The sequence below is a fragment of the Etheostoma spectabile genome, chromosome 3, assembly GCF_008692095.1.
Source record: "Etheostoma spectabile isolate EspeVRDwgs_2016 chromosome 3, UIUC_Espe_1.0, whole genome shotgun sequence".
NCBI lineage: Eukaryota > Metazoa > Chordata > Actinopteri > Perciformes > Percidae > Etheostoma > Etheostoma spectabile.
In genome coordinates, this window is record NC_045735.1 from 28,455,732 (window position 1) to 28,478,501 (window position 22,770).

The 22,770-nt window shown below is 39.2% G+C and overlaps 2 protein-coding genes across 4 annotated transcripts in view; one reads left to right on the plus strand and one right to left on the minus strand.

The window, feature by feature from the left end:
- Nucleotides 1-254: 254 nt before the first annotated feature.
- Nucleotides 255-18,523, minus strand: smc4 (structural maintenance of chromosomes 4). 3 transcript variants are annotated; one of them, XM_032511466.1, is made up of 24 exons: nt 18,274-18,523; nt 16,571-16,728; nt 15,414-15,604; nt 14,665-14,856; nt 13,457-13,633; nt 11,359-11,523; nt 10,694-10,821; nt 10,294-10,434; nt 9,597-9,747; nt 7,568-7,732; nt 7,187-7,420; nt 6,820-7,005; nt 6,422-6,583; nt 5,921-6,146; nt 5,682-5,758; nt 4,838-4,990; nt 4,529-4,655; nt 4,038-4,227; nt 3,229-3,373; nt 2,476-2,649; nt 2,008-2,190; nt 1,325-1,557; nt 1,049-1,232; nt 255-548 (listed from the first exon to the last, which is right to left on the minus strand). In XM_032511466.1, exons 2-24 carry the CDS (start codon nt 16,716-16,718, stop codon nt 384-386), a joined length of 3,897 nt encoding a protein of 1,298 aa, XP_032367357.1. In that variant the 5' UTR covers nt 16,719-16,728; nt 18,274-18,523; the 3' UTR covers nt 255-383. The 3 variants fall into 3 exon arrangements, with proteins under 3 accessions (XP_032367357.1, XP_032367349.1, XP_032367367.1); XM_032511458.1 differs by having other exon boundaries at nt 18,113-18,280; XM_032511476.1 differs by lacking the exons at nt 16,571-16,728; nt 18,274-18,523 and adding an exon at nt 16,306-16,526.
- Nucleotides 18,524-18,584: 61 nt separating this feature from the next.
- The window catches only part of ift80 (intraflagellar transport 80 homolog (Chlamydomonas)), a 39,591-nt gene continuing 35,405 nt past the window's right edge, over nt 18,585-22,770 (plus strand). The window contains exons 1-5 of the mRNA XM_032511488.1: nt 18,585-19,118; nt 19,251-19,311; nt 19,604-19,825; nt 21,968-22,078; nt 22,229-22,297. Of these exons, the coding sequence (XP_032367379.1) occupies nt 19,275-19,311; nt 19,604-19,825; nt 21,968-22,078; nt 22,229-22,297 (439 nt within the window). The 5' untranslated portion in view covers nt 18,585-19,118; nt 19,251-19,274. The remainder of the gene's footprint in view (nt 19,119-19,250; nt 19,312-19,603; nt 19,826-21,967; nt 22,079-22,228; nt 22,298-22,770) is intronic.

Sequence of the window (22,770 nt, forward strand, 5' to 3'; positions counted from 1 at the left end):
ACATTTTATTTATAATGCCCTTTACATTTCACAAGGAAATCTCAAAGGGCTATCACAAAAGGGGAATAATTAAATCCAACAAAACCTCAGCCAAATTGTTATTTTAAACATTGGTATCTGTGCATCCCTATCTCCATTATTAATCATTTGGGACCTGACCAAAAGTGTTCAGACGCCTCAAATACTTTGTGTACAAAATATATTCACAAAGTTAGATGGTTATGTTCATGCACATGTGTAAAAAGTGAAAAATATGCCAGAAAACATTTATTGTTTCAGATAGTAATAAAAAATAGCAGCATTTAATCATGAAGAATAGAATAAAAAGATATTACAAATATCTACAGTTGTGTAGAAGCGAAGGCCCAACGCTGGGCTGAGGGTTAAGCAGTGATGGCCCCGTGCTCCTTGAACACGATGGTCTTGGGGTTGATGCCCACGCTCTTGGTGGTGTTGTGGGTTTTGTAGATGCCGATGAGACGATCAGCGATCTCAAACATGTTGTTCCTCAGGGAGATGATGATGAACTGAGCGTTCTTCGTTTGCTCCTGCACAGAGATGAGAAAAGGAAAGAAATTACTGATCCAAACAGGTTTTACATTTTCGTTATTACATAACTGCTGCAGAGGGACAAACTGAAGAATTAAGTGTAAATTTACCCAAAAGCCTACAGAAATATTAATTTATTTTATATAGCGCTTTACAAAAAAGTTACTTAAAGGCACTTTACAAAGTAAAACAATTCTACCAGTACAACAGAAATAGTGACGAGAGAGAGATTAAAAAGGTGAAGCAAAGCAGCAGGATAAAAAAAAAGACATGGAAACAGCTAGTTTGCATAACAATAATAATAATGGGCACAGTTAAAGGTTTAGTACTCCCAAAAACAAGTGATTTGTCTGAACTCTCCAGTGTTACCCAACAGCACTGATTAGCTCCAGATTAACTACTTAATAATAAATCAGCACAGCCTGAGTTTCCCAACCCATAACGTCACCACTTCACCATGCAGCTTGTCTCATCGCCCAACACACAGGTCCATACTCACATAAATGTAACAGGCCACAATGGAGACGTTCTTAAAATCGAGAGCAGCGTCTATCTCGTCCATGAAGTAGAGCGGTGTGGGCTTGTAGTGGTGCAGAGCAAACACCAGAGCCAAGGAGCTGAGGGTCTTCTCCCCCCCTGACAGGTTAAAGATCTTTTTCCAGCTCTTCTTTGGTGGACGCACACTAGAGAGAGACGCAAAATCAGAGCTCAAACCAAAAGGACAGGATTTAAATCGCCTAAAGGTTCCTTTGGCACTTTATTTTTCTCCTCCTACCTGAACATGATTCCCTCAGAGAAGGGATCTAAACTGTCCACGAGCTCCAGCTCTGCATCCCCCCCCAGCGTGAGCATCTGGTAGTTCTCCTTCAGCTTGTTTGTGATCATGTTGAACCCGGTCATGAACTCATTGAGGCGCTGCTTGCGCAGGTCCTCGTAGCCGCGCTTGAATTGGTCCCGCTCGTTAGTGATCTCGTCCAGCTGGGCCACGCGCTGCAGGTACAGCTCCTCCTGAAAACACACACACACACACACACACACACGTTTTTTATAAATTCTTCACAGGATGCCAAAATTATTTTTCACCACCCTTCACTTTTAGTTAAAGCTTTAGTGCGTAACTTTTTTATAATAATGAATGTCCGTTATATTCAAGCAATTGCCAAATGAGTTGAAACAAAGCTAATTAAAACAACGCCAAAGTACTTTTCCTTTTTGGTTCCCATACAGGTGCGAAGCACCGACAGAATTGTCGTCATTACTTAGATTTCCTCATGGGGGAGACGGAAACTGCGCATTATAACTTTAGGAGCCTTAAACTCATATTTCTTGCAATCACAATTAGAAATGATCCTCTTATTGTGCGTTGGCTATAAACTAAAGAGATACAACCACTCGGAATTCAATAAGCATAACATTTGTGAGCATCTGCTAGGGTTAGATGTTCGTATTTGTGCAGACCTTCTTCTTATACTCAGCGATGGCCCCGAGGTTGGGCTTCATCTGAGCACACTTGGTCTCCAGCGTTGAAATCTTGTTCATAATGACGTTGGGACTGGCGATTTCATCAAGTTCCGTAGCAGTGAGAACAGGAAGTTCCTCTGCTGGACTGCCCTCGATGGTATGAAGGGATAGCTTGGTGGCCTGAAAACAAAACACTCAATTAGAACTCATTCGCTGTGGATCATCAACGTGAACAGAGCCATCTGTAACTTCCCACAATAACTTTTAAAAAAAGCCGGTTAACTACGAGCCTTCATTTTCGAAAAACACGACATTTTTGGAAATCTATTAAACAATGTTCAGTAACGCCGCTGAGTTCCTGGTTCTCTACTACTACTTTGGTGAGTATAATGTTATCATTACCAGTAAAACCTACACCCAAAATTACTAAAATAAAGCGCAGGTGTAATTGACACGCTCAGCCACCTCTTTCTGCCAGTGTTTGATCTTGAGGTTTTGGTCAGCGATGGTGGTCTCGATCTGTTCGACGCGCAGCCGGACGCTGAGGGACTCCTGCTGCATTGCGTGCTCCTGCTGCTGCAGGACCTTTATCTCCTTCAACACCGCCTGATACTGCTCCTGCACCTCGGGGAGTGCCGCCTGGAGGAGAGGAAAAATACAGTGGGACTCCCCTTATTTCAGTGTTTAGAATTCACTTAGACGTGGTTATTCTACACACAGAGCAAAAAAAAAGTGCAGTTGGTCTACAGTATCAATGACATAAGATAGTAAACATCTTTCACTTAAAAAAGAAAATACCAAACTGTTACTAAACCCAGAAATGGTCCACAAGGATCAATTATACTCACATCCAAAGCTGGACAGTAACACATTTGAAACACTTTGGTAAAATGATTTGTGGAATTTACAAGTTATTATTTTGATAAAAAAGGGTATTAAAAAAAATATATATATAGTTTTCAAATATAACCGTTTATTGTATTTTTCTTTCCTTTGTGGGAATTGTAATCAAATTTTCTCTTTATTTTCAAATTACAAGATACAGTCCTGGCTATGGACCAGGTTTACAATAAACCACTGAATGTTGAAATGAAACTGAATGTTTCTTAGAGAAGGAAATTTCTGCTTTATATATTAAAAAAAAATATCAGGGCATTTTATTGTGAAAATCTGTAGAAAACAAACCATGAGCCTTAAAAAAAACTAAAGAGTGCCAACCTCAGCCTCCTGACAGGCCTTCATGACCTCGCCGGCCTCGTCTTCCAGTTTCTTCAGTTGTTCGGTGAGCTCAGCCAATGACTTCTCGATGTCCTCCAGCTCACCCTGCACACGCGTCACACTCTCCTCACACTTCTTCAGGTTGCTGCAGAGGCGACACATATTACATTCTGTCAGAGTGGTAGTGGTTAATGTGTGGGTGAGAAACAACTGTCACGTTTAGTCTTGCAAAACAATTGTGAGTGACTGCAACCATCTTGTCTACTTGACACACATGTACAAAAAAAAAGCCAAACATCTGCAGCCGTTTCCGCCTTCTCACTGGGAGTTCAAAGACATCAAGTCTGCCCACACGATCAATCCAAATGTTCCAGCAACGGATACTTACGACTAGATGCCTTTTTTAGTTGCTACAGCCACAACATTGATTATCTCAGAGAAACCAATGACAACAATAGTAGGAAGAGAGGAGTTCAGTCAGTGTTCCTGTAAGCTAATGCTACTTACAGTACATGTGACGCACAGACCCGACACACATAAGGGTCCCAAGTATAAAGCAATGAAGTCACTGCCTTGCCGGGTCTGATAAGCGGACTTCAATAAAACTCAGAACCCAGAGAAGATAGATAAACATAATTCAGTATTCCCCTTAGAATAATCTTTTTTTATTTAAAATAATTTTGTGACTTAAGGACAGTTTCACACTAAGACATTTATATACAGTTAAACCAGACACTTTACCAACAAATGCATTGACTATAAAGGAAGTACGAGTGTGTGAACAATGCAAAGAGGCGTCATTCCCTCACCGGTCAGCAGTCTTTATGGCCACTGTGGCCTTGGTTATGGTGGAGGAGCACTCATCTAGCTCCTTGTTAACCTTGTCAAGCTTGTCCTGCTGAGCCTTAAGCTTGTGGCTATTGATGTCTACAATCAGGTTGTGGAGCCTTTTCACCTCATTTTCCACCTTGCCAGCCTTACTGGACGCAGCATCATAGTCTGAGAGAGCAAGAGTTATGAAGGGACAGAACAGGGAGAAAGGAATAAGAATGATAATATTCATTTTGAACATTCAACGTGATAATATAAAAGGGATTAGAGTGGGGGAAAGAATTTAAAATCATTCTCATGAATCAAACTGGCATGTAGACTCATTAAAACATTTAAAAAAAACACAACTCAATATGACTATTTTGACACCATGTGATTATGTGGAGTGTCATTATTTTCCATAAGGTTGAACATGAGATCAAACATTTAACAACAATATTTCTCTCTACGGTTTACAGAAGGACCCTACCTTTCTTAAAGGCTTCCAGGCTCTTCTCCATCTGTTTCTGTTTGGCCTTGTCTGGGGCAGCAGCCAGCACATTGGCCTCCAGTTCCTTGATCTGAAGTTTCAAGTGAGCCTCCTGATCAGCTAGACTCTGAAGTAAGGAAAGCAGGGGAACACCCAGTCACACAGGCGTGCTAAGATCTTAACCAGTTAATAGTGTCACATTTTATGGTTGGCTATAAATAGTAGAGGGTTCATATTTAGATCATAAATACACCAAATGAGTGAGACAGAAACATTGTGATGGAAAAGGAATATTTGCATTTGCCGTACAGTCATGCTGTTGGCGTATTTTTCCAGGGTGTTCTTCATGTCTCTGAGCTCTGGTCGCAGGCGCTGGACGTTCTCCTCTAGCTGCAGCCTTTTCTCTTGGCAGCCCTGCAGCTTTGAAACTTTCTCATTCAGCGTGCTCTCCATACGGTCAAGCTGCAGAAAACACATGATAATAATCACGTGTCATACACGAATGGCCTGCGGTGGTGATTATCTGATGGCAGGGTCCATTTTCATCCAGTATCGGAAAATTACTTCTGGGAAACACGATTTAGGTAAAACTTAGATACTACTATTGTACAGAAGAAATTAAGAGTCATTTCTGAAGCTTGCCCCACCCATTTCAGGGTTTCCCACAGCACTTTGCAGTTAAGGCGGCCGCCGCCTTAACTACGTCATCAAAAATAATAAAGAAAAACAAGTGAATGATCTAAATCTAATGAAGCAAAAATGCTTAATGTCAGATAACATCCGTAATAATTGGACTCCAAGTTAGATTTTTTAACAGTTTTCAGTGATTATGAGGAGGAATATGAGAGAGAGATTTGGTGATGACTGATCGTTGTTTAGGTACATTAAACCACATTAAGCTTTTTCACGTTAGGACTTATAAAGCCCATGAGAACTGTGGAGAGTCAACCAACAGCTGCCCTGCTGAAAAGGTGAAGCAGAAACACTTAATGTCAGATAACATCCATAATAATTAGACTTTGATTGTTTTAGTTTTCAGTGCATATGGCAGGCAGGCAGAAAGCATTAATATATAATTCTCTGTCCTTTTTTTCTTCTTCTTAATAGTTTATAGGACCAATTTTCTACTCTAAGACTTCTGGAAAAAACTCACCTCCTCCTGGGAGACCTCAGTGCCAATAGAGGAGCCCATCCTGCCCTTCAATGCTCTTCCTCCTCCAGTCATGGTTCCTGTGAAGCACATACCAGACCACAGGGAGATTTATAAAACAAATTAAAATTTGGATCATAAAAACAGAATGCATTGTCTTCACTGAGAGAGCCATGAGTATGCGAAATCGAGGAAAAAGATTAGCCAGGTAAAGTTATGACAGAAAAAAGTGGGCCACCCACCAGCCATCTCAATGATCTGTCCCTTCAGGGTGACCACTCTCCAGCGCTTGTCTTTCTGGAAGGCCATCCTTGTGGCCTGCTCCATGTCCTGGGCCACCAGAGTGTCCCTTAGGGCAAAGTAGAAAGCGGGTCGCACACTCTCATCCTTCACACGCACCATGTCAAAGAGACGAGGGCTGTCCTCTGGAGTGCGAATGGGAGCCATGTTCCTCTCCCAAACCTTCATCTAAGCACAGGAAGTGAGGAGGAATGAGAAGGCGGGGCAAGATAAAATAATTTGTATTATCTCCTTATCTATCTGAATAGCTCAACATAGTTTTGAAGTTTAGTAAATGTACATTTTTTCCAGAAATAATGCCAGTAACAAAACAATACAATTTCCTAGACCAGCTACTGAAGACAGTACTTAGAGTGTAGCATGTATAAGAAGCTAAACCAATCTATCTTAAAAGAGACTAAATCAAATGTTGATTAAGGGTCCTGAAGTGTAATGATCTTTACCTTGTCAAGACCAATGAATGTGGCGAACCCAATGTTCTGTTCTTTGAGGAACACAACACATTTCTGAGCTGTGTCAATGGTATCCACCACGATGTTATCCAGAGCGCCACAACAAGAGGAAATGGCCACATCATACTTCTCATCTATGGCTCCAAGGTCTCCCTATAAGCATAAAAAAATATTTGTAATACAGCTACTATATACTTATGCTTTGGTTTTTAAATACAGACATTGAATGCTTAAAAATCAAATACAACGAAATGAATTGGTAAAGAGGGGTTGATGTTAACATAGCAATGAGACTCAAGTTGTTGTGATCACAGTAGCTAGATGATAACCATAAATTATATTGTTGCTGTGTAACTCTTGTGTATTGATTTGTTAGAATAGCGTTTTACCAGTCTTCCAAAGATGCCAGGGATCCTGCCACTCTTCTTCTGCTGCATGAGGGCGTCCAGGACCCTTCCTCGACTGCGGTTAGAGGACAGAGAGCTTTTGGCTTCATCCACCTTCTGCCTCATTTCCCTCACCACTTCCCTAGTCTCATTATCCAGCTTCATCAGCTGCTCCAGTGCTCCCTCATCCTGCAGAGAAAAGAAACGTAGCAATTCAAAGAGAAGATTACACAGGTTACCCCATCCGCTGGACAGAAATTGTCAGCAGATGTAGTGAGCACAGCTGGATGTGTAATGGTTTCAACACAAGATGTCACGTGTAAATGCTGTCTAAACAAAAAGCCTTCTACACAACAAGATTTTGCTTTACCTTTTTGAGCTCCTGCTCTTTCTGGGGTATTTTGACTTCCAGGTCTTTGATGGCGGCACGGCGCTCACGCAGCGTGTCAGAGGTTGTCTGAAGTGTCTGCTTGGCCGTGTTGAGCTGTGTCAGAGCTGTGTTGTGGCGGCTAAGGTAGATGTCAAGCTCCGACTGAGCCAGGTCCATACGAGAACGGGTCTCATTTACAGCCTTGCTGAGCTCCATCAGCTCTTTCTCTTTGGTCTGGAGAAGAAGAGGAGAGGTAAGGTTGGAAGACAAAGAGACTTTACAGAAAACAATGCAAAAATAAAAATAAAAAATCTACACAAACAAAGTATGCAAAAAAACTAACACCAAGCTCTACACACACGCACGCGCACACACACACACCTCTTTGTCCTGCTGCAAGCCGCTGGTCTCTTCCTTCAGACTCTCCATCACCTCCTCAAGTTTTTTCTCTTCTTTCACCTTCAACTTCTCCAGCTCTTCCTTGCAAGCTGTTGCCTCAGAGATGGCCTTTTCACTGCTGGCAGGTACACCGCGCACTTGCTCCAGCTGAAAGATGAGCCAGACAGGAGAACATACAAAAACAGATGAGATGTGTCCGAGTCTGGATTCTATGCAACAGTGGATACACCTGTCCAGGTTCAACTTGAGGACATAATTCATCATTGCACACCTCAACCAAACACAGAGTAAGAGCCCTTTACCTCTTAAATTAGATGATGAGATTAAGGGATCAGTGGAGACTTTAGGAGACAAGAGGTATAAAGTAAATTAACTGAATGAGCTTTCTGCCAGTGCTAGTTACAGGCAAAACATTCAGAAGCAGGCCAGAATACACAACTGTAATCAACTCTAAACACACATTCAGCACTGAGCAAGTCCTGGTTAAGACTGGCACAACAGTCAGTTGCTTGGCAGGGCTGAAACAAGGCAAGGAGTGCTGTGTTTGTATATAGTCTATGTTTTGTAGGGTTAACTGCGGGTGAAATGTGAATGTGGCTGCTGGGAGTGTTACACAAGCCAGGCCATAGTTGACTACCACACAGCAGAACACTGCTCCCCAGAGGTCTGCCTGCCTCTGCCCAGCTCCCGCTCTGACCAACACGTTTCCAGAGCACAGCCATTGTAGGTGGAACAGATAGAGTTTTAGAGCTGAGAGGGAGATGGGAAGCTATACCTACAGTTATGAGGAAACGTTTGACTCTGCTTTTGTGTGGAAAAATATTTCAGTAAGTGTGCAAGTTAGGGAAACAGTCTAGGAAACAGGAACATCATTAATAGTGAAACAGAGCATGAGGTCTATCAATAGGCACACACTAACTACTAGTGTGTTACTACACAGCCCCCTAGTGGCTAGTTTTTGGAAAAGAAAATAGCCCTTTCTGTCATTCAATTAGATTTACAATTTTATACAGGATTTACTTTTTTTTTTCAAGCATAATGTCAATTCATCTAGAATTGATACACAGATTTTTCATTGTCCAAGGGAAAAAAATCAATGAACAATTAAACCAAATTCTATACACACTTTTGCAACTGAGACTATTACTTTTTGGTCACATAGGGCATCATGTCCAAGACCGATATCTGTTAGCAACATTCACTTTTCTTTGTGTGAACGCCAATTTCACTCTTAGGCTTGCTTTGTGTAGCTGTAGCTATCATGCAGAATGGTGTCAAGTTACATTTCTTTGGAAACTATAACTCTTCCAGCAGCCAGGCCTTTTGTTTATAAAGCTACACCAACAGTTACATTTTTGACACAAATTTATATTGTTTGAATTTTTCTACAAAGAAATACCCACTAACGTTTTAAAATGATTTATTTCTACGATATGTATCAGATGTATCTGTAACATAAACATAATGAAATGAACCATACTTAGGAAACAAAAACGGTGCCGTGTTGTGTGTAAAACATGAACCTGTGAAATAAATGATTCTAGTAAATTTAATTCAAACTAAACAAATGTTACAAAATGTTCTTGAACTTTTTTTTTTTTTTTTAAAGCCTTGACAAATGTTGTTCCCTAGCCCTCAAAACAACAACCCTTGTGTTTTCTTATAAGCAACGGAAATTGTATTTTTAGTGCCCATGTTTCTTTCTTGGCCACGGGACAAAATAAACAGAGTAACACTAGAGTGTCATACCACTGGTGCTAGCTTGTCTTGACTTAGTGCAATCCTGTATTTGTTAATGGATATAGATTGTACATTTTTGGGAAAATTGCAACAATAATGCTGTCCTGACAAATTATGTGACCTGTGGCCTCTAAACACGTGAGAATGCCTACTGTGATAGTGTGGGAGTGAAATAAGCACAAGTACTGCAGAGTAGCACACAGTGACACCGAATTAAATGAAGTAAATGAACAATGTTTAATAGTGGACCACAATTTGAAGGCCTACGCACCTTTTCTTTGTCTTTTTCCAGTTGCTTTTGCAGTTTCTTGTTCTTGCTCTTGGAGTGTTTAATCTTCTCACGGACTTCAACATCCTGCAGGTCCAGCTGGGTGAACTTCTCTTTCTGTGTCTCAATGTACTTGTTGAGCTTATTTTGCTTTCTGGTGAAGGAACCGCATTTACACTGAGTACACTCAAGTCAATCATGGAAAAAAAAAATAAAAAAAAATAAAAAAAATCAACTTAACAGAAAAAAAAATGAAAATATACAAATACAACAAAATATGCAAAACAATGTGTACATCTCAAATAATGATAGGCCCCACACAGTAAACTTTTTATAGTAAAGCTCAGCCAGTTTTGTCGGTTTAAAAAAAAAAAAAAAAATCGATCAAAGCAAAACATGTATAAACTTCTGGCAGGTTAGAACATCAAGTTTATACAGTTTTATTTTTTTTGCAAGCGAACAAGACTTTTCTACACTTTTTAGCAAACTTGTGTAAAACTATCAAATTTTAGTACATACAAATTACAGATCTACCTGACCTAGAACTTTGCCTCTAAACAAAAATCAGTTTAGGGTAAGAGAGGCACTGACAACCACAAAATTGTGTAGAAAAAAAAACAGTAACCTTCTAAAAAAAGTTTGTAATCTAAGCATGTTACATTAGCTAGTCGGGGGTGGGAGGACAAAAAAAATGCCTTACTTCTCCACATTTTTGAGCTCTTGGTTCATTTTCTCTGTTTCCTGTGATATCTTTTCATTTTTCTCAGTGAGTTCCTTGGTGTCCTCCAAGATCTTCTGCTTCTCCTGTCCTTTATCAACCACACGCTTCTGCAGATTATGACTAATGGCAATGAGATATCAGGAAAAACCAGAGTGAGGTAAATGTTCAATGTTTTAAACATAAAACAAAGATATTAGCATCTGACACTAGAGAAGGGTCACGCTGCACCTGTTAGGTTTAGAAATACAGAGTATTACATTGCAATTTCTTCAGTGCATTCTCTCTTTTCTGTGCTACTATTGTGTCTACTTTGAAATGTAATGAGATTATGTTGTTTAATTTGTCTTGTACAGACCAGAGATGGTGCTGGTGCACTCACATATTATATTGGTAGAGCTGACTGTTGTGCTTGAAGATCTCATTCTCCAGGGTGAGGAACTGCACAGCTTTATTCTTTTCTCCCTCCAAAGCATTCTTCTCCTTTTCCACTAGCTTTACCCGGTTTAGCTAGGGCAGTGAACATATTGCAGTAACTTTAATAACATTTCTAGACATAAGTTATATGCATTAGTGACTAGTTAAAATAAATGTTTTACAGCATTTACATCATTCTGTCCAACATAACATTTGAATTAAAACTACAATGGAATGTATTAATTGTTTCTAATCCCCCCGGTATCATCTTGCTTATATAGTACAATAAAATAAAAAAAAAGAAATGAAATGTGTCAACATACTAAGATCTTCTGAAGTAAAGGTGTGTACAAAATCTTTTCTATGAAAAACCCTGAATCATGTCTGCGCAGTTGGCCCAGTCGAGTACCAACTTATCTTACAGTCTTACTATATAGTAGTAAGACTACTTATCTTGTAGTCTTAATATAAAAATTTATTATTTTCAAGTTTCCAAATACAAGCATTGGACATACAAAAAAAGCCTCTTCAAACTCTAACCTCTACTGTATAAATGCTCTGCAAATTAACAGAAAGGCAAGCTGGTTAGCTTACAACTGTATGAGCAGAAAGTGTATAAATGTTTGTCACCTTCTCTCCCCTCTGCTCATTGAGTAGCTCAATGCGGCGGGCCAGGGTTAGGATGGGCTCCTTGAGGCGACAGGAGCCTATAATGTCCTCCATGTACTCCAACATGCCCTCATCATGCTCCGTTTGGCCTTTAGGCTTCATCATGGCAATCTGCTCCACCTCACCCTAAGTGCAGTCCAGAACAACACATGGACAAAGACATGCATGCAATCATTCACTGAAAACATTGCTAAAAGTTCTCATAAAACAAAATTTAAAAAAATTATCCACTTAATTAAGATATGCGCTCAATTATTTTTAACTCTAAAACTCTAGTATAAACTCTAAAAAAATAAAGCTGATCTGCCACACACACACAAAGTCATGTCCAGTGTACACAAAATACATATTTATAGAGGTTCCCTTTCAGATTGTAATGGCTTTTCCCACTCAGAAAATGTGAGAATAACCACCAGAGTTACACTAAACAAACCGTTAAATCAATTCTAAACAAAAATAATAGTATTAAATTAAAGCACTAATTCTTCAAAAATGATAGTTATGATTGAGTGGATAGTGTTATCACAGACCTGTTGAACAGACTTCAGAACACTTGAAGTCACTATCCCATCAACAATCACTGGCCATTATACAGCTGGTCTTAAAATGATAATTATCTAAATTAATTCAAAATAAATGCTTTTGATGCTTTGATTGTGTAAAGTTTAAAGACTGCACTTGTATACTACTTGGCCCCAAGGTAGAACTCTCCAGTATAATTTGTATTTGTCTGAACATGTGTTAATTTTTTATTTATTGAGGTAGGATGGCTCAGAGTAACAATATTCCTACAAAATAAATGTCATGTTAAACACAAGTTAACAGCAGATATAGATCTAAGTCCAAATGTATGTTTCATTTATATGTTGGGACAAGGCAGCTCACATATTACTTGAATGTAGAAAGAAAGGAGAAGTCAGTAGAGGTAGGGGAGATCCCACATCATTCTCTGCTCTAACCGATGCACAAAATAGACAGCTTCCCCTTAGCTAGAAGCCTGGAAATGTGACGTTGGAAAGAAGCTAAGGCCTCTTCCCATACAAAACACACACACACACACACACACACACACACACACACACACACACACACACCACACACACACACACACCACACCCACACACCACACCAACACACACACACCCAACAACCCACAAAAACACCACCCCACACACACACACACACACACACACACACACACAATTTGTTTTGCTCTGACCTGTCATCACCCCATAAAGCCATGGGTGAATCCATAATAGTGGTTAGGTAACACAGTCAGAATGGGTAGTGTAACTAGTGAACTGGTGCAAACTGTGTGCAGCACAATGCTAAAAAATAAAAAAACATATTTAAAAAAAATGTGTACAGGGGAAAAAATATTTGAAAATATAAATAAGCATTACATTCACAGTGAAGGTAAAAAAATAAAATTAAAATGTTGAACCAATATTAAAGCCATGGTTATGGAGGGTGTTTGATCCAGCCACCCTGAAGCAGCACTGCTAATATTGGGGTTGGGGTCTATTCTCACACGCCAATATTTACGTGCTGCTAAAGCGTGGCAGGTACATGGGAACGGGAGGTCAACCTGTCCCCACTGGAGGGTCAACTCCATAAAACTAAGTTTCTCACAACAAAATCAGAGTTTGTTGTTCAACTACAGCCACTCACATCCAGGTCCATGTATGGGTAAAATTGTATTTTTTTCCTTAAAATTCTAAAGCAGCAAATAATGGTTCGCACCTTTTCCACATTGTTTCAAACCATGATGCGCTGCTATAGCAGTCTAAGGGCTGGTTGAGGGCATATCCTCTCCTTTTTTATCCAATTCCAGTGCAACAGGTTATTCCCACAGGCAAACATGGCTTTAAGGTAGCCATGAAACATTTGACTCAAGAGGACTGGGAAATGGGCAGAGAGCGAAGAGCAGGAAATCTCTGACGGAATTTGATGGCCACAGCAGGGATTTATATATATATATATATATATATATAAAAATAAAAATAAAAAAGCAGGGTTAGAAGTGGAAAAGGAAACTACATCAAAAAATTACAATTACCTGTAAGATCAGAAATCTGTTGTGGTCTAGGTCAATACCATGGCTTCGGAGTAAAGCCCCCACTTCTTTGAATGTGGCTTTCTTGGCATTGATATGGTAGGCTGAGGAATTGTCTTTGTTGGCAGTCCTGGCAACATAGAACTTGCTGTTGGGGATGACTTCGTAGTCATCTCCTTCCTGGCTCAGAGGGGGGAGGGGCAGAAGACACAGAGCAGCTTAGTGCAGAACAGTTCAGGAGAAACTCTAAAACAGCTCTACACATCAAATGACAATACTGACAAATCCACTGGGAGTGGTTAGAGCAAAACACTGCACATTTCAAACAATTAAGAAAAAGGATTGTTTAAAAGTACACAACCGATCTAGGCCAGCTACACTAACATGTAAATGAACCACATCAAGAGTTGTATTGGAGTGTATTCTATCATGTTAAATTTACACAATTTAAAATATGTTAGATAAAATGATGAGATTATAAATGCATTGTAAAAAATGGTAGGCAATGTGCCTAAGCATTAATTTTAAAAACCAGTCTAATAATCTAAGTTGTCTACACCACTTCATTAACAAACAAAAAAAGTTACAGAAATGGCAGATTGTAAGGCTGCATTGTATTGTGAGTAAAGTGTAACAACTATATTTTAATTTACTTTGAACTCCTGGACCTTACAGAAAGAAAATAGAAATATTTAACAATGGTCAAGGCCAAACTTACACCCCCTGTGACAAATCAAACATAGAAACACATTTAACCCTAAGTCTTTATATTTAGTTTATATTATTCAGTTATCAGAGTAATTTGTGAACTCCTACAAAACAATGAAAATTTGTCTCAATTAAAACACTACTTTTATTTTGACTTTTTACAGTACTATCAAATGAGTAGAACCTAGTCACTAAATGGCACATTTAAAATTTGTTCAAAATTAGTGGAATTAATTCTAGCCCATTATGAATTGACTCTGGCATGTGTGGGCGTTAGTTGGAACTTTCATGACTGCTTTGAGTCTGTGTTTAGTCACTAGTGTGATCTTTTTGTTGCAATATTATCTCATGAGCACAGAAGAAAAAATATTTAAAATTCAAGAAAAATATCTGGCCAGTAGAAAATTATTTTTAATCACCACTTTTAATTCGGACTGTGTAATTATAAATTTAGGAGAGGCCAGAGTGAGTGTAATGTGCATCTGTGTGACAGAGATATATACCTTATCAATAATCTTTTGAAAATGCACCTCCACAGTACAGCTTTGCACATCCTTATGTTTATCAGAGCTGTGAATCAGAACTGAGAGCTTTTTCGATCTAATCTTTTGTGCTCTGTATCCAAACACAAACAGCATTGAATCTATCACATTGGACTTCCCGCTCCCATTTGGACCAATGATGCACGAAAAGCGCTGAGAGAAGGGTGAGAGAAGAAAAATGTTTAAAAAAAAAGAAGTAAATCAATTATATAAAAATATACTGCATCCACAAACAAATATTGTAAATGTCATAACATTACAAGCTAAATAACATTTACGCATAGTAAGATTATGATAGTAAATGTATTACATGTTGTTAAGATTTACTTTAATATGCTTATATTTGCAGAGCAATGAGGAGCAGAAAAAGGTGAAAAGACAAAGTTTAAGGAAAGTCATAATTTATGAGAAATGTAAGCACATCCCTATATCAAACCCCCCATTTATTACACACTTACTAAATCAAAATGGAGTGTGGCTTTTTTATAGGATTTTTTTAACTCAATGTTATAATGTAGTATCATTAATTATGTTGTACTTTTAGAGTCTACCACTACACAAGGCAGCATGTACAGTTGCATAATGTGACATTAAAGACAAAATAAAATCGATAAACACTAAATATGATGGTAAATCTGTGAGCTTAACACAACATATTAACAAAGTATTTCCCACACAGAGTTGACATTTGTAACCATGTTTGGTTGTACCTTGTGAAAAGGCCCCAGAATCTGCTCGCCTGCATAAGATTTAAAATTACGATTAACTAAATGTGTTATCATCAGACGAGGAGCGCCCGGTTCATTGGTCATTGCTGGGGGCGGGGGTGGAGGGATGCTACCGAGAATCTCCTCCAAACTTCGATTATCAACCGCCTCGGCAGCTTCCCCGTGAGACGGATCTGTGGCACAGAAAAAAGTGCAACTTTTATTCCTCTGTGCGAGCCGTTTCAGGTGGGGGACAGTGGTGCATGGGGGAGGGGTAGAGGGGAGAAAAAAAACAAACAAAACACAGGCAGCAAGTTACAACAGCAGTCAAACAACGACTCCAGAGAAAGTTGACAGGCGTTATTTTTCTTTGTTCCGAAAACAAGAGCCAACCCAAAAGAGAAAAAGACCATGGCCGCTTATGAACAAACGCACATTATGATACAAACGCTCTCCATGAGAAGCGTTGATACGTGAGTAGATGCGCCACACTCATTTCGTCGTGATAAATAACTGAAGTGCAAATTTCGATCATCAACGTCACATTTTCACTCATGCTGAACTGCACTCAAAACGCAGACGGGGGAAATCTCGTTTTGTGATAATAATGTATAACGTTAAACCGATTGTGTTGCCATCACACCAAGCCACAGCGACCTGTCCAAAATCTATTGTGCTCACACAAGCATAAACAAGCTAAGGGGTCGGTGTTTGTAAATTAAATTCTTGCAGCCAGACAATCACTCTTCTAAAGAATACAAACATCACTCAATACCAAAGTGCTTCGTAAGTTTCGCGTATAAGTATACAATCTACAAATTATTAAGTTATAAGAATAACGTAAAACACTCTTTGATCTACTACATAAAACACTTCATTATCCGAAATAAATTACCTCGTTTGCTGAGAAGATCCCGGGAAGAAGTACACTCGACGATATCAAAATCATCGCAAAAATCATAAGACATTTATTGATGACTGACACTTGAGAAAAAAATATTTCAGCCATTCTTACTAGGTTCGTGTTGAGATTTAAATAAGAAAAAGGAGCTTCACAGCTGTGGCAATTGGCCACTACCAGTACGGCTATACACGCAACGCAATTGAGTGAACACAACTTATTTAGATTCACAGACACCAAAACACCCTTTGTTACTTGCCAGTTGTCGGCGGTGCCTCCTCTTGGCCATTGGAGTTGGTTTCTTGAGGGGGTACATCCAGCTCGTCTTCGGAGTCATCCCGAGGCTGCGACCCTTTCCCTCTTGACTTGGTGGAGGCAGTTGAGCTCTTTGCAGTTTTAGATGGCATTATTTGAAATCTGAAGGGGTCATTGGTAAAACGAAATAGCCATGAGTGGTTTTTGTGCCTGTCAATCTCCTAACTCCACTTTTAATCGGTCACACGCAGCTACCGTTGTCAGGCTTTAATCATTACCAGTCAGATCCCACTGCCGCCCATCTAACCGCTTTTTTCTTCTTCATATGAAAACATAGTTGTTGTTTAATAACAACAATAGATAAAGTAATAACATTAATAGCTTTTTAGTTTGTGGCCCGAACAGTGAGTTATTAAAAAAAGCTCTCGGTCTGCGTCATGATTGTAGCAAATTAGATGCTATTCGAACACCAAACCTAAACAACAGTAAAAAATGAATGGCCTCCTCCTGTGACAGAGTCTTTTTAGTACCCCTCTGCATCGAGTTAACGGTATTTTTTGCGCGTCACAAAGTTGGACGGTTAATGACCCTTGCAATGATGGGAAAACTGTTAACGTAGCTAACGCTAACTGGAAAACAAATTTGGCTCATATGCAAAAAGTTAAATTATCTCCCCATAGCTCTTAGGCCGGTCTATGTTGTAGGGTTACTACTGAATAGACGCAGCTAAACAGGCTCTCTGGCCTATGGCAAAGACAACGTCCTATATTGAACGAGGTCTCAATATTAACTTTAAGCCCCACAGCTAACGTCAATTATTGGAAAGGACAGTCAGAGAACGAATGTAACGTTAACGTAACGATGAAGTTATAACTATAGCTACATCTGCTAAAGTAACGTAACCGATAAACGCCAGCTTGATAAGAAAAGAAAAAAAACACGTAACGTTAGAGTTAACTTTGCCACGTTACTGCGATGTTTTCACCTTACTAGCTAAGTTCCAGCTGTAACGTTAGCTAACTAGCTAGCTAGCTATGTGATATTAAATAACGCAGCAAAGGTAACGTAAGTTATTGGCTAACTTTGACTAGCAGAGATATCTGCGTTGTGGATCCGTAACGTAACAAGGTAACGTTACTGGAATTGAAAGGGTTGCTTAACAGCATTTGCCCGAATAACGTTGACTAAAGCTCAATTAGTTGACGCTAACCACACAAAAGGTATTTTAGCTTAAGGTTTAGCAGCCATCTGCAACCTTAACATTACCTTGGACACTCGTAGAAGTTAACGTTACAAGTTACTGTTAGGGGTGTGTGTCAACTAAGAGGCACATTTTGCGTTAAATTTAATACAAGGCAAACAAGTGATCAACTCATGTGAAACTCCAGTGTATTGTTAACGTTGATCAGTAGCTACGTATTCCACTGTAGCTAATGTTAAAAACTCAAGTTAACGTGTTGTTAATGTTAAGTCTGGTTTGAAACTAACGTTAACGTTCTGCACTTCAGCAAATAGACGGAACCCAGTCATTAGCTATTTTACTCACAGCTAAAATGTTGGAGTGCACCTCCCACAATATATGCACGGTCTGTTAAGAGTCTTCCTTTCTGACCTAAAACACGATTTCGAAAAGTATTCGTTAATCCAAAATTTGACAAATATAATCCACAAAATGTAGCCCAGTGTCATTCCGAGTCGCTCTCCTACCTGAAAACTCCAACTTGTAAATGGCGCCTAAACTGTGCTGTCGAACCAAATTCGTTACAAACTGACGCAAGGCACCATGGTACGTTCAAAGGGCAAGGGAAAAAAAACACAAAATTCAAAAAAGGGGACGAAGCCAACTCCGCCTCACTCTAGCTCCACACAAACAATAACCATATGACACAGATAATCAGACGAGAAAACGCAGAAAAGTAACAAAACGTATATTTTTACAATGTTATAATCATGTAAGATTATTTTCAGATTCAAAGCCTGTCTCTACGTCTTCAAACGGTTGCCTAGTTACAGTAGAACGAAGCTCCGCCCGGAGGAATAGTTAACGTTTCAGGAAATATTGTTCGATGGCTCAACTATTAATGTTAGTGAATTCGTTTTCAATAAGTCATACTACATACATTTATTCAACATTTGTCATTTGTACTTTTAAATAATTCAAAGTAATCCGTTTTCGAAGAAGGAAGCGATACGTGCAACTCTCGCGATAACTTGCGTTTTCAGCTTCCTATGACCCAGATTACATGGCTACCAGAGGTTAGCCATGATAACGTTAGCAAGAAATGACTGATTCGTGATGGATAGAATTGCACTGTACTGTATTGACTATTTATGCATCTGGAGTTTTCCTAAAATAAAGTCGGTAACAACAGAAGGATGTGTGTTTTAACCTGAAAACCAAGTTAACTTTAGCATTCAAGTTGCAGGGAAGGCTCGGGGACATCTCAGGATTCACGTTAGCAACGGTGGTGCCGTAGCAACTGCAGACGCTTGTTTTAGTCACCGTTACAGCTACCAGAGCATGACAACAACTGAGTCGCCTAACCTACAGGGTATGGTTCATAGTTTTTATTTAGTCTTATATATTGTTTCTTTCTGTGGGTTGGTTAGACATTGGTGTGATATAAAGAGCGTTAATGTGAGTTACTGCCACTAACTGAAAATGTCTTGTGTTATTTGTTCAGTGTTCAACACAGCAAACATCCACCATGAGATTGAAAACATCGCTGCTACAGGAACCCAAACATATCCTTTTTATGATGACGTTAGCTATATACCCTTACACTTGTGTTTCTGTACAAATCGAGTATTTATTATGCAACACAAATGTAAAAACGTTGCTATTTTTGCCATTATTATTAGCACCACTAGAAGTAGTAGTATAGCGTTACTTCCTAACATATACCAAGTCTAGAATCTGTTCATTTTTCTCAGAAGACACAATTTATTGCAGAAGCTTCCATGGCATTTCACATGATCAATTAAAATACACACTAATAATAACTTACCTAGATCACTTTCCTTAACAGCAGATCACATAAGGAACTTGTGAGTTGTGTTGGCTGGACCACAGCAGATGAGTTGTACTCATGTAGTGAGGACCACCAGATCCTCAAGTGGAACCTGCTGACCAGTGAGACCAGTCTGGTTGTCAAACTGCCAGAGGAGGTGTACCCCATTGACCTACACTGGTTCCCCAAGACTGTTGGTGGCAAGAAACAGAATCAGACTGAGATTTTTGTCCTCACCAGCACTGATGGCAAGTCTCTTTATTCCCTAAAATCTTGCCAGTGGGATATAGGTCTTTGTTTCTGAGTTTACACACAAATGACACGGATCAGTGATTGTTTTAAGTCATACCTATACAGGGAAGGAAAAGGAGTTAGACAACATTATGCTGATGTAGAATCACATTTATCAAATGCTAACTGAACTTACTAAATAGAATAAATGGTAGAAGAGTTTTCAATAGCCTCAGGTCTTTTTCAGTCAGCCTGGTTTTTATACGGACAAGGATGACATCAGAAGAATTAGGCTCAGGAGGTTTTCATCGTAGTTTACAATTTTGACTGAATTTTAACTTCAGGAACAAGATTGCAATATGACAGTAAGGAGTAAATATTTCTCTGTTCTAGTGTTCATCATCAAATCACTAAAGGTGGATTTTTGTTTTGCATCTGTATATTTTTAATACTAAACTTGGCGACAGAGTCTGTGTGACGTGCATCCACATGGCCTCTTGTTTCTCCTCTTCGGCCTATATTAGATATAATCACACATAATATGGATCTACTTTTATGGCAGGCAATATGTGGTCACAACACTAATGGCAGTGTAGGGTTGCATAAACACACCCACAAACTGAAGCAGCAATTTTCTCTGGCAGACTAGAGAGTAGTGAAAACTCTGTTACAATTCACTTTTGCAACATTCTTCTGCTTTCTGCCTTGTTACAGTTAAACAAATAGTATTTCTATCGTTATTCTTTTTCAGTACGTTTTTGGTTTTTCATTGAAAACCAAACAATGACACAGTTTTATTTTTTCTAACTTTTGTGTGCACTGAAAGATGTCAACTACTTTTATGTTGGGATTATGTACAGGATATTTAACATTTTTTAAGAGATCTGTATGAAATTGGCCTAGCTGAAAAGAAGCAGCCGGGGTTTAATTGGGTGGGAGGACTCTGTATTAACAATGTGGCTTTTCTTAACTTTATTTGATTAGTCAGCCTCCCTTTCCCATGCCATAATATTAATTTAGTTTTGTAGTTGGGGTTATTGCAGTCTGACCTTTTTCTGTGTGAAAAATAGGGGTTTATGTAATATTTTATGGTGGTATTTTTTGTCCCTGCTTTTGAAAGCTAAAATTCTAATCTAATAATTATGAAATATAATAATATTCTCAGCACCAAATTAATAACTGTACTTTATTATTTTGGGAAGCATAATATGTCCCCTTTGGCGAAGTATAATTGCATAGCTTAGATGCTTGGCATTTGGCATTCTGTCAGAAAGTATATTGTGTGGAATGGAAGCAGACTTGTCCCAAAGCGGACCAAATTAAGCTTGAAGGATTTTATGCGGCCTTCTGTTTGGAACAACAGTGCGTCAGTCTCATTCACTTTTACCCTGTAGGACTACAATTCGGCGTCATAATAGATTTCACACAGATGTATCATCTGGAATTTCTCAACAAACCATATATAAATAGAAGGAAAATAGCAAACGGTTGATACGTTTTCTTTAAAAGTTATCATAGTAAGCATGTGCCAGATAACAAGCTAACAAACAAATCGTGACACAAAAGCACTGCACACACGTTTGGATGCACAGGTGAGGACTGTTGATGTGAGTGCATATGTAAATAAAAAATAGAATTTTGAATTTATATTCAGAAGTTGTGTTTTTTTGTTGGAAAAAGCTTTTCAGTGCAGCTGTACAGGCCTGTCATACTCACTACCTGCTGGACCAGTAACATCCAAATTTAGAAATGGAAGAGAGCAGCAGCATGCTGATTTGCAGTTTTAGGCCACCAGAAATTACATAGAACATTCAGAATTCTTTAATACACACTGCCACAAAGTATATATTAGGCTAGCGTCTTCAATAACTGTCGCCATGCCTGATCACCCTTTGTGTCTAGCAAATGTCAAATTGCCTTAATTCAACCATCGGAAACACTTTTTTTCCCCTCACTGGTGTTCTGGATTGGCCTCATGCAGGCAACCTGAAAAAGTCAGACTTGAAAGTTATGAAACCATTGTCTCTGTAGAAGACATCCTCGTAGTAGCCAGAGAATTACAGCAGACAGTAGTGTTGCTGAATTAGAGACTGTAAACACCCAGATCAGGCCTGAGTGTGGATTTGCCATGCAGTAAGCCTCTTTTTGTCTCTTTACAGGGAAGTTCCACCTGACCTCTAAGTTAGGACGCATTGAGAAGAGTGTTGAAGCACACAAGGGAGCTGTTTTGGCTGGAAGATGGAACTATGATGGGACTGCTCTTATTACAGGTAAAGATGACAGGGCCATACATATTTTCATTGCCACTTAACACTTGTTTAATTAGCCTGCTATAGAATTTAAACTATAACTATTCATTGTGTGGATTTAAATAAAAACAACAACTATATATCCATTCCATCTGTTTGTCTAATCCTTAGCTGGAGAAGATGGGCAGATCAAGATCTGGTCAAAAAGTGGGATGCTACGTTCAACACTAGCCAGCCAAGGTAAGGCTAAAAGACCCCTTCCCTGATTTGAAGCCACAAATGTGTTACACTGTTATTGTAATATGATCACTCACCCAAAAATCAACAAAGCAGAGCACATTCATTTGTTATGCATGCATCCCCTACACTGTGTTGTCACAATAATGGCTGCTAATTCCTAATTATTTCCCTAAATACTTGAAAGACTGAATAGTCAAATTAGGGTAAACAATATGGGAGTTGATAGATAAATCTTGATTTATATCATATGAATGCCAGTGTGAGAAAGACCGGTAGTTTGAAGCAGGTCACATCCATCCAACAGCTGCCAGGCAGCAACAGAAGCCATGTGGAGCCAGTCTCCAACCAACCAGCTGCAGACATTTAGTAAACACAACACAACATACCGAGTCCGACACCAATTACACCCTCTCCATCTCTCTCACTCACGCACTCACGCGCACGCACACACACACACACACACACACACACAC

Excerpts from the sequence above, each read along its gene's own strand:
- smc4 (XM_032511466.1), bottom strand. The coding sequence starts at position 16,718 with ATGCCATCTAAAACTGCAAAGAGCTCAACTGCCTCCACCAAGTCAAGA. Across the intron at positions 10,435-10,693 it reads CAGCTCTACCAATATAATAT|TCATAATCTGCAGAAGCGTG; the intron begins GTGAGTGCACCA and ends CATTGCCATTAG. Across the intron at positions 1,233-1,324 it reads TCTGAGGGAATCATGTTCAG|TGTGCGTCCACCAAAGAAGA; the intron begins GTAGGAGGAGAA and ends GTCTCTCTCTAG.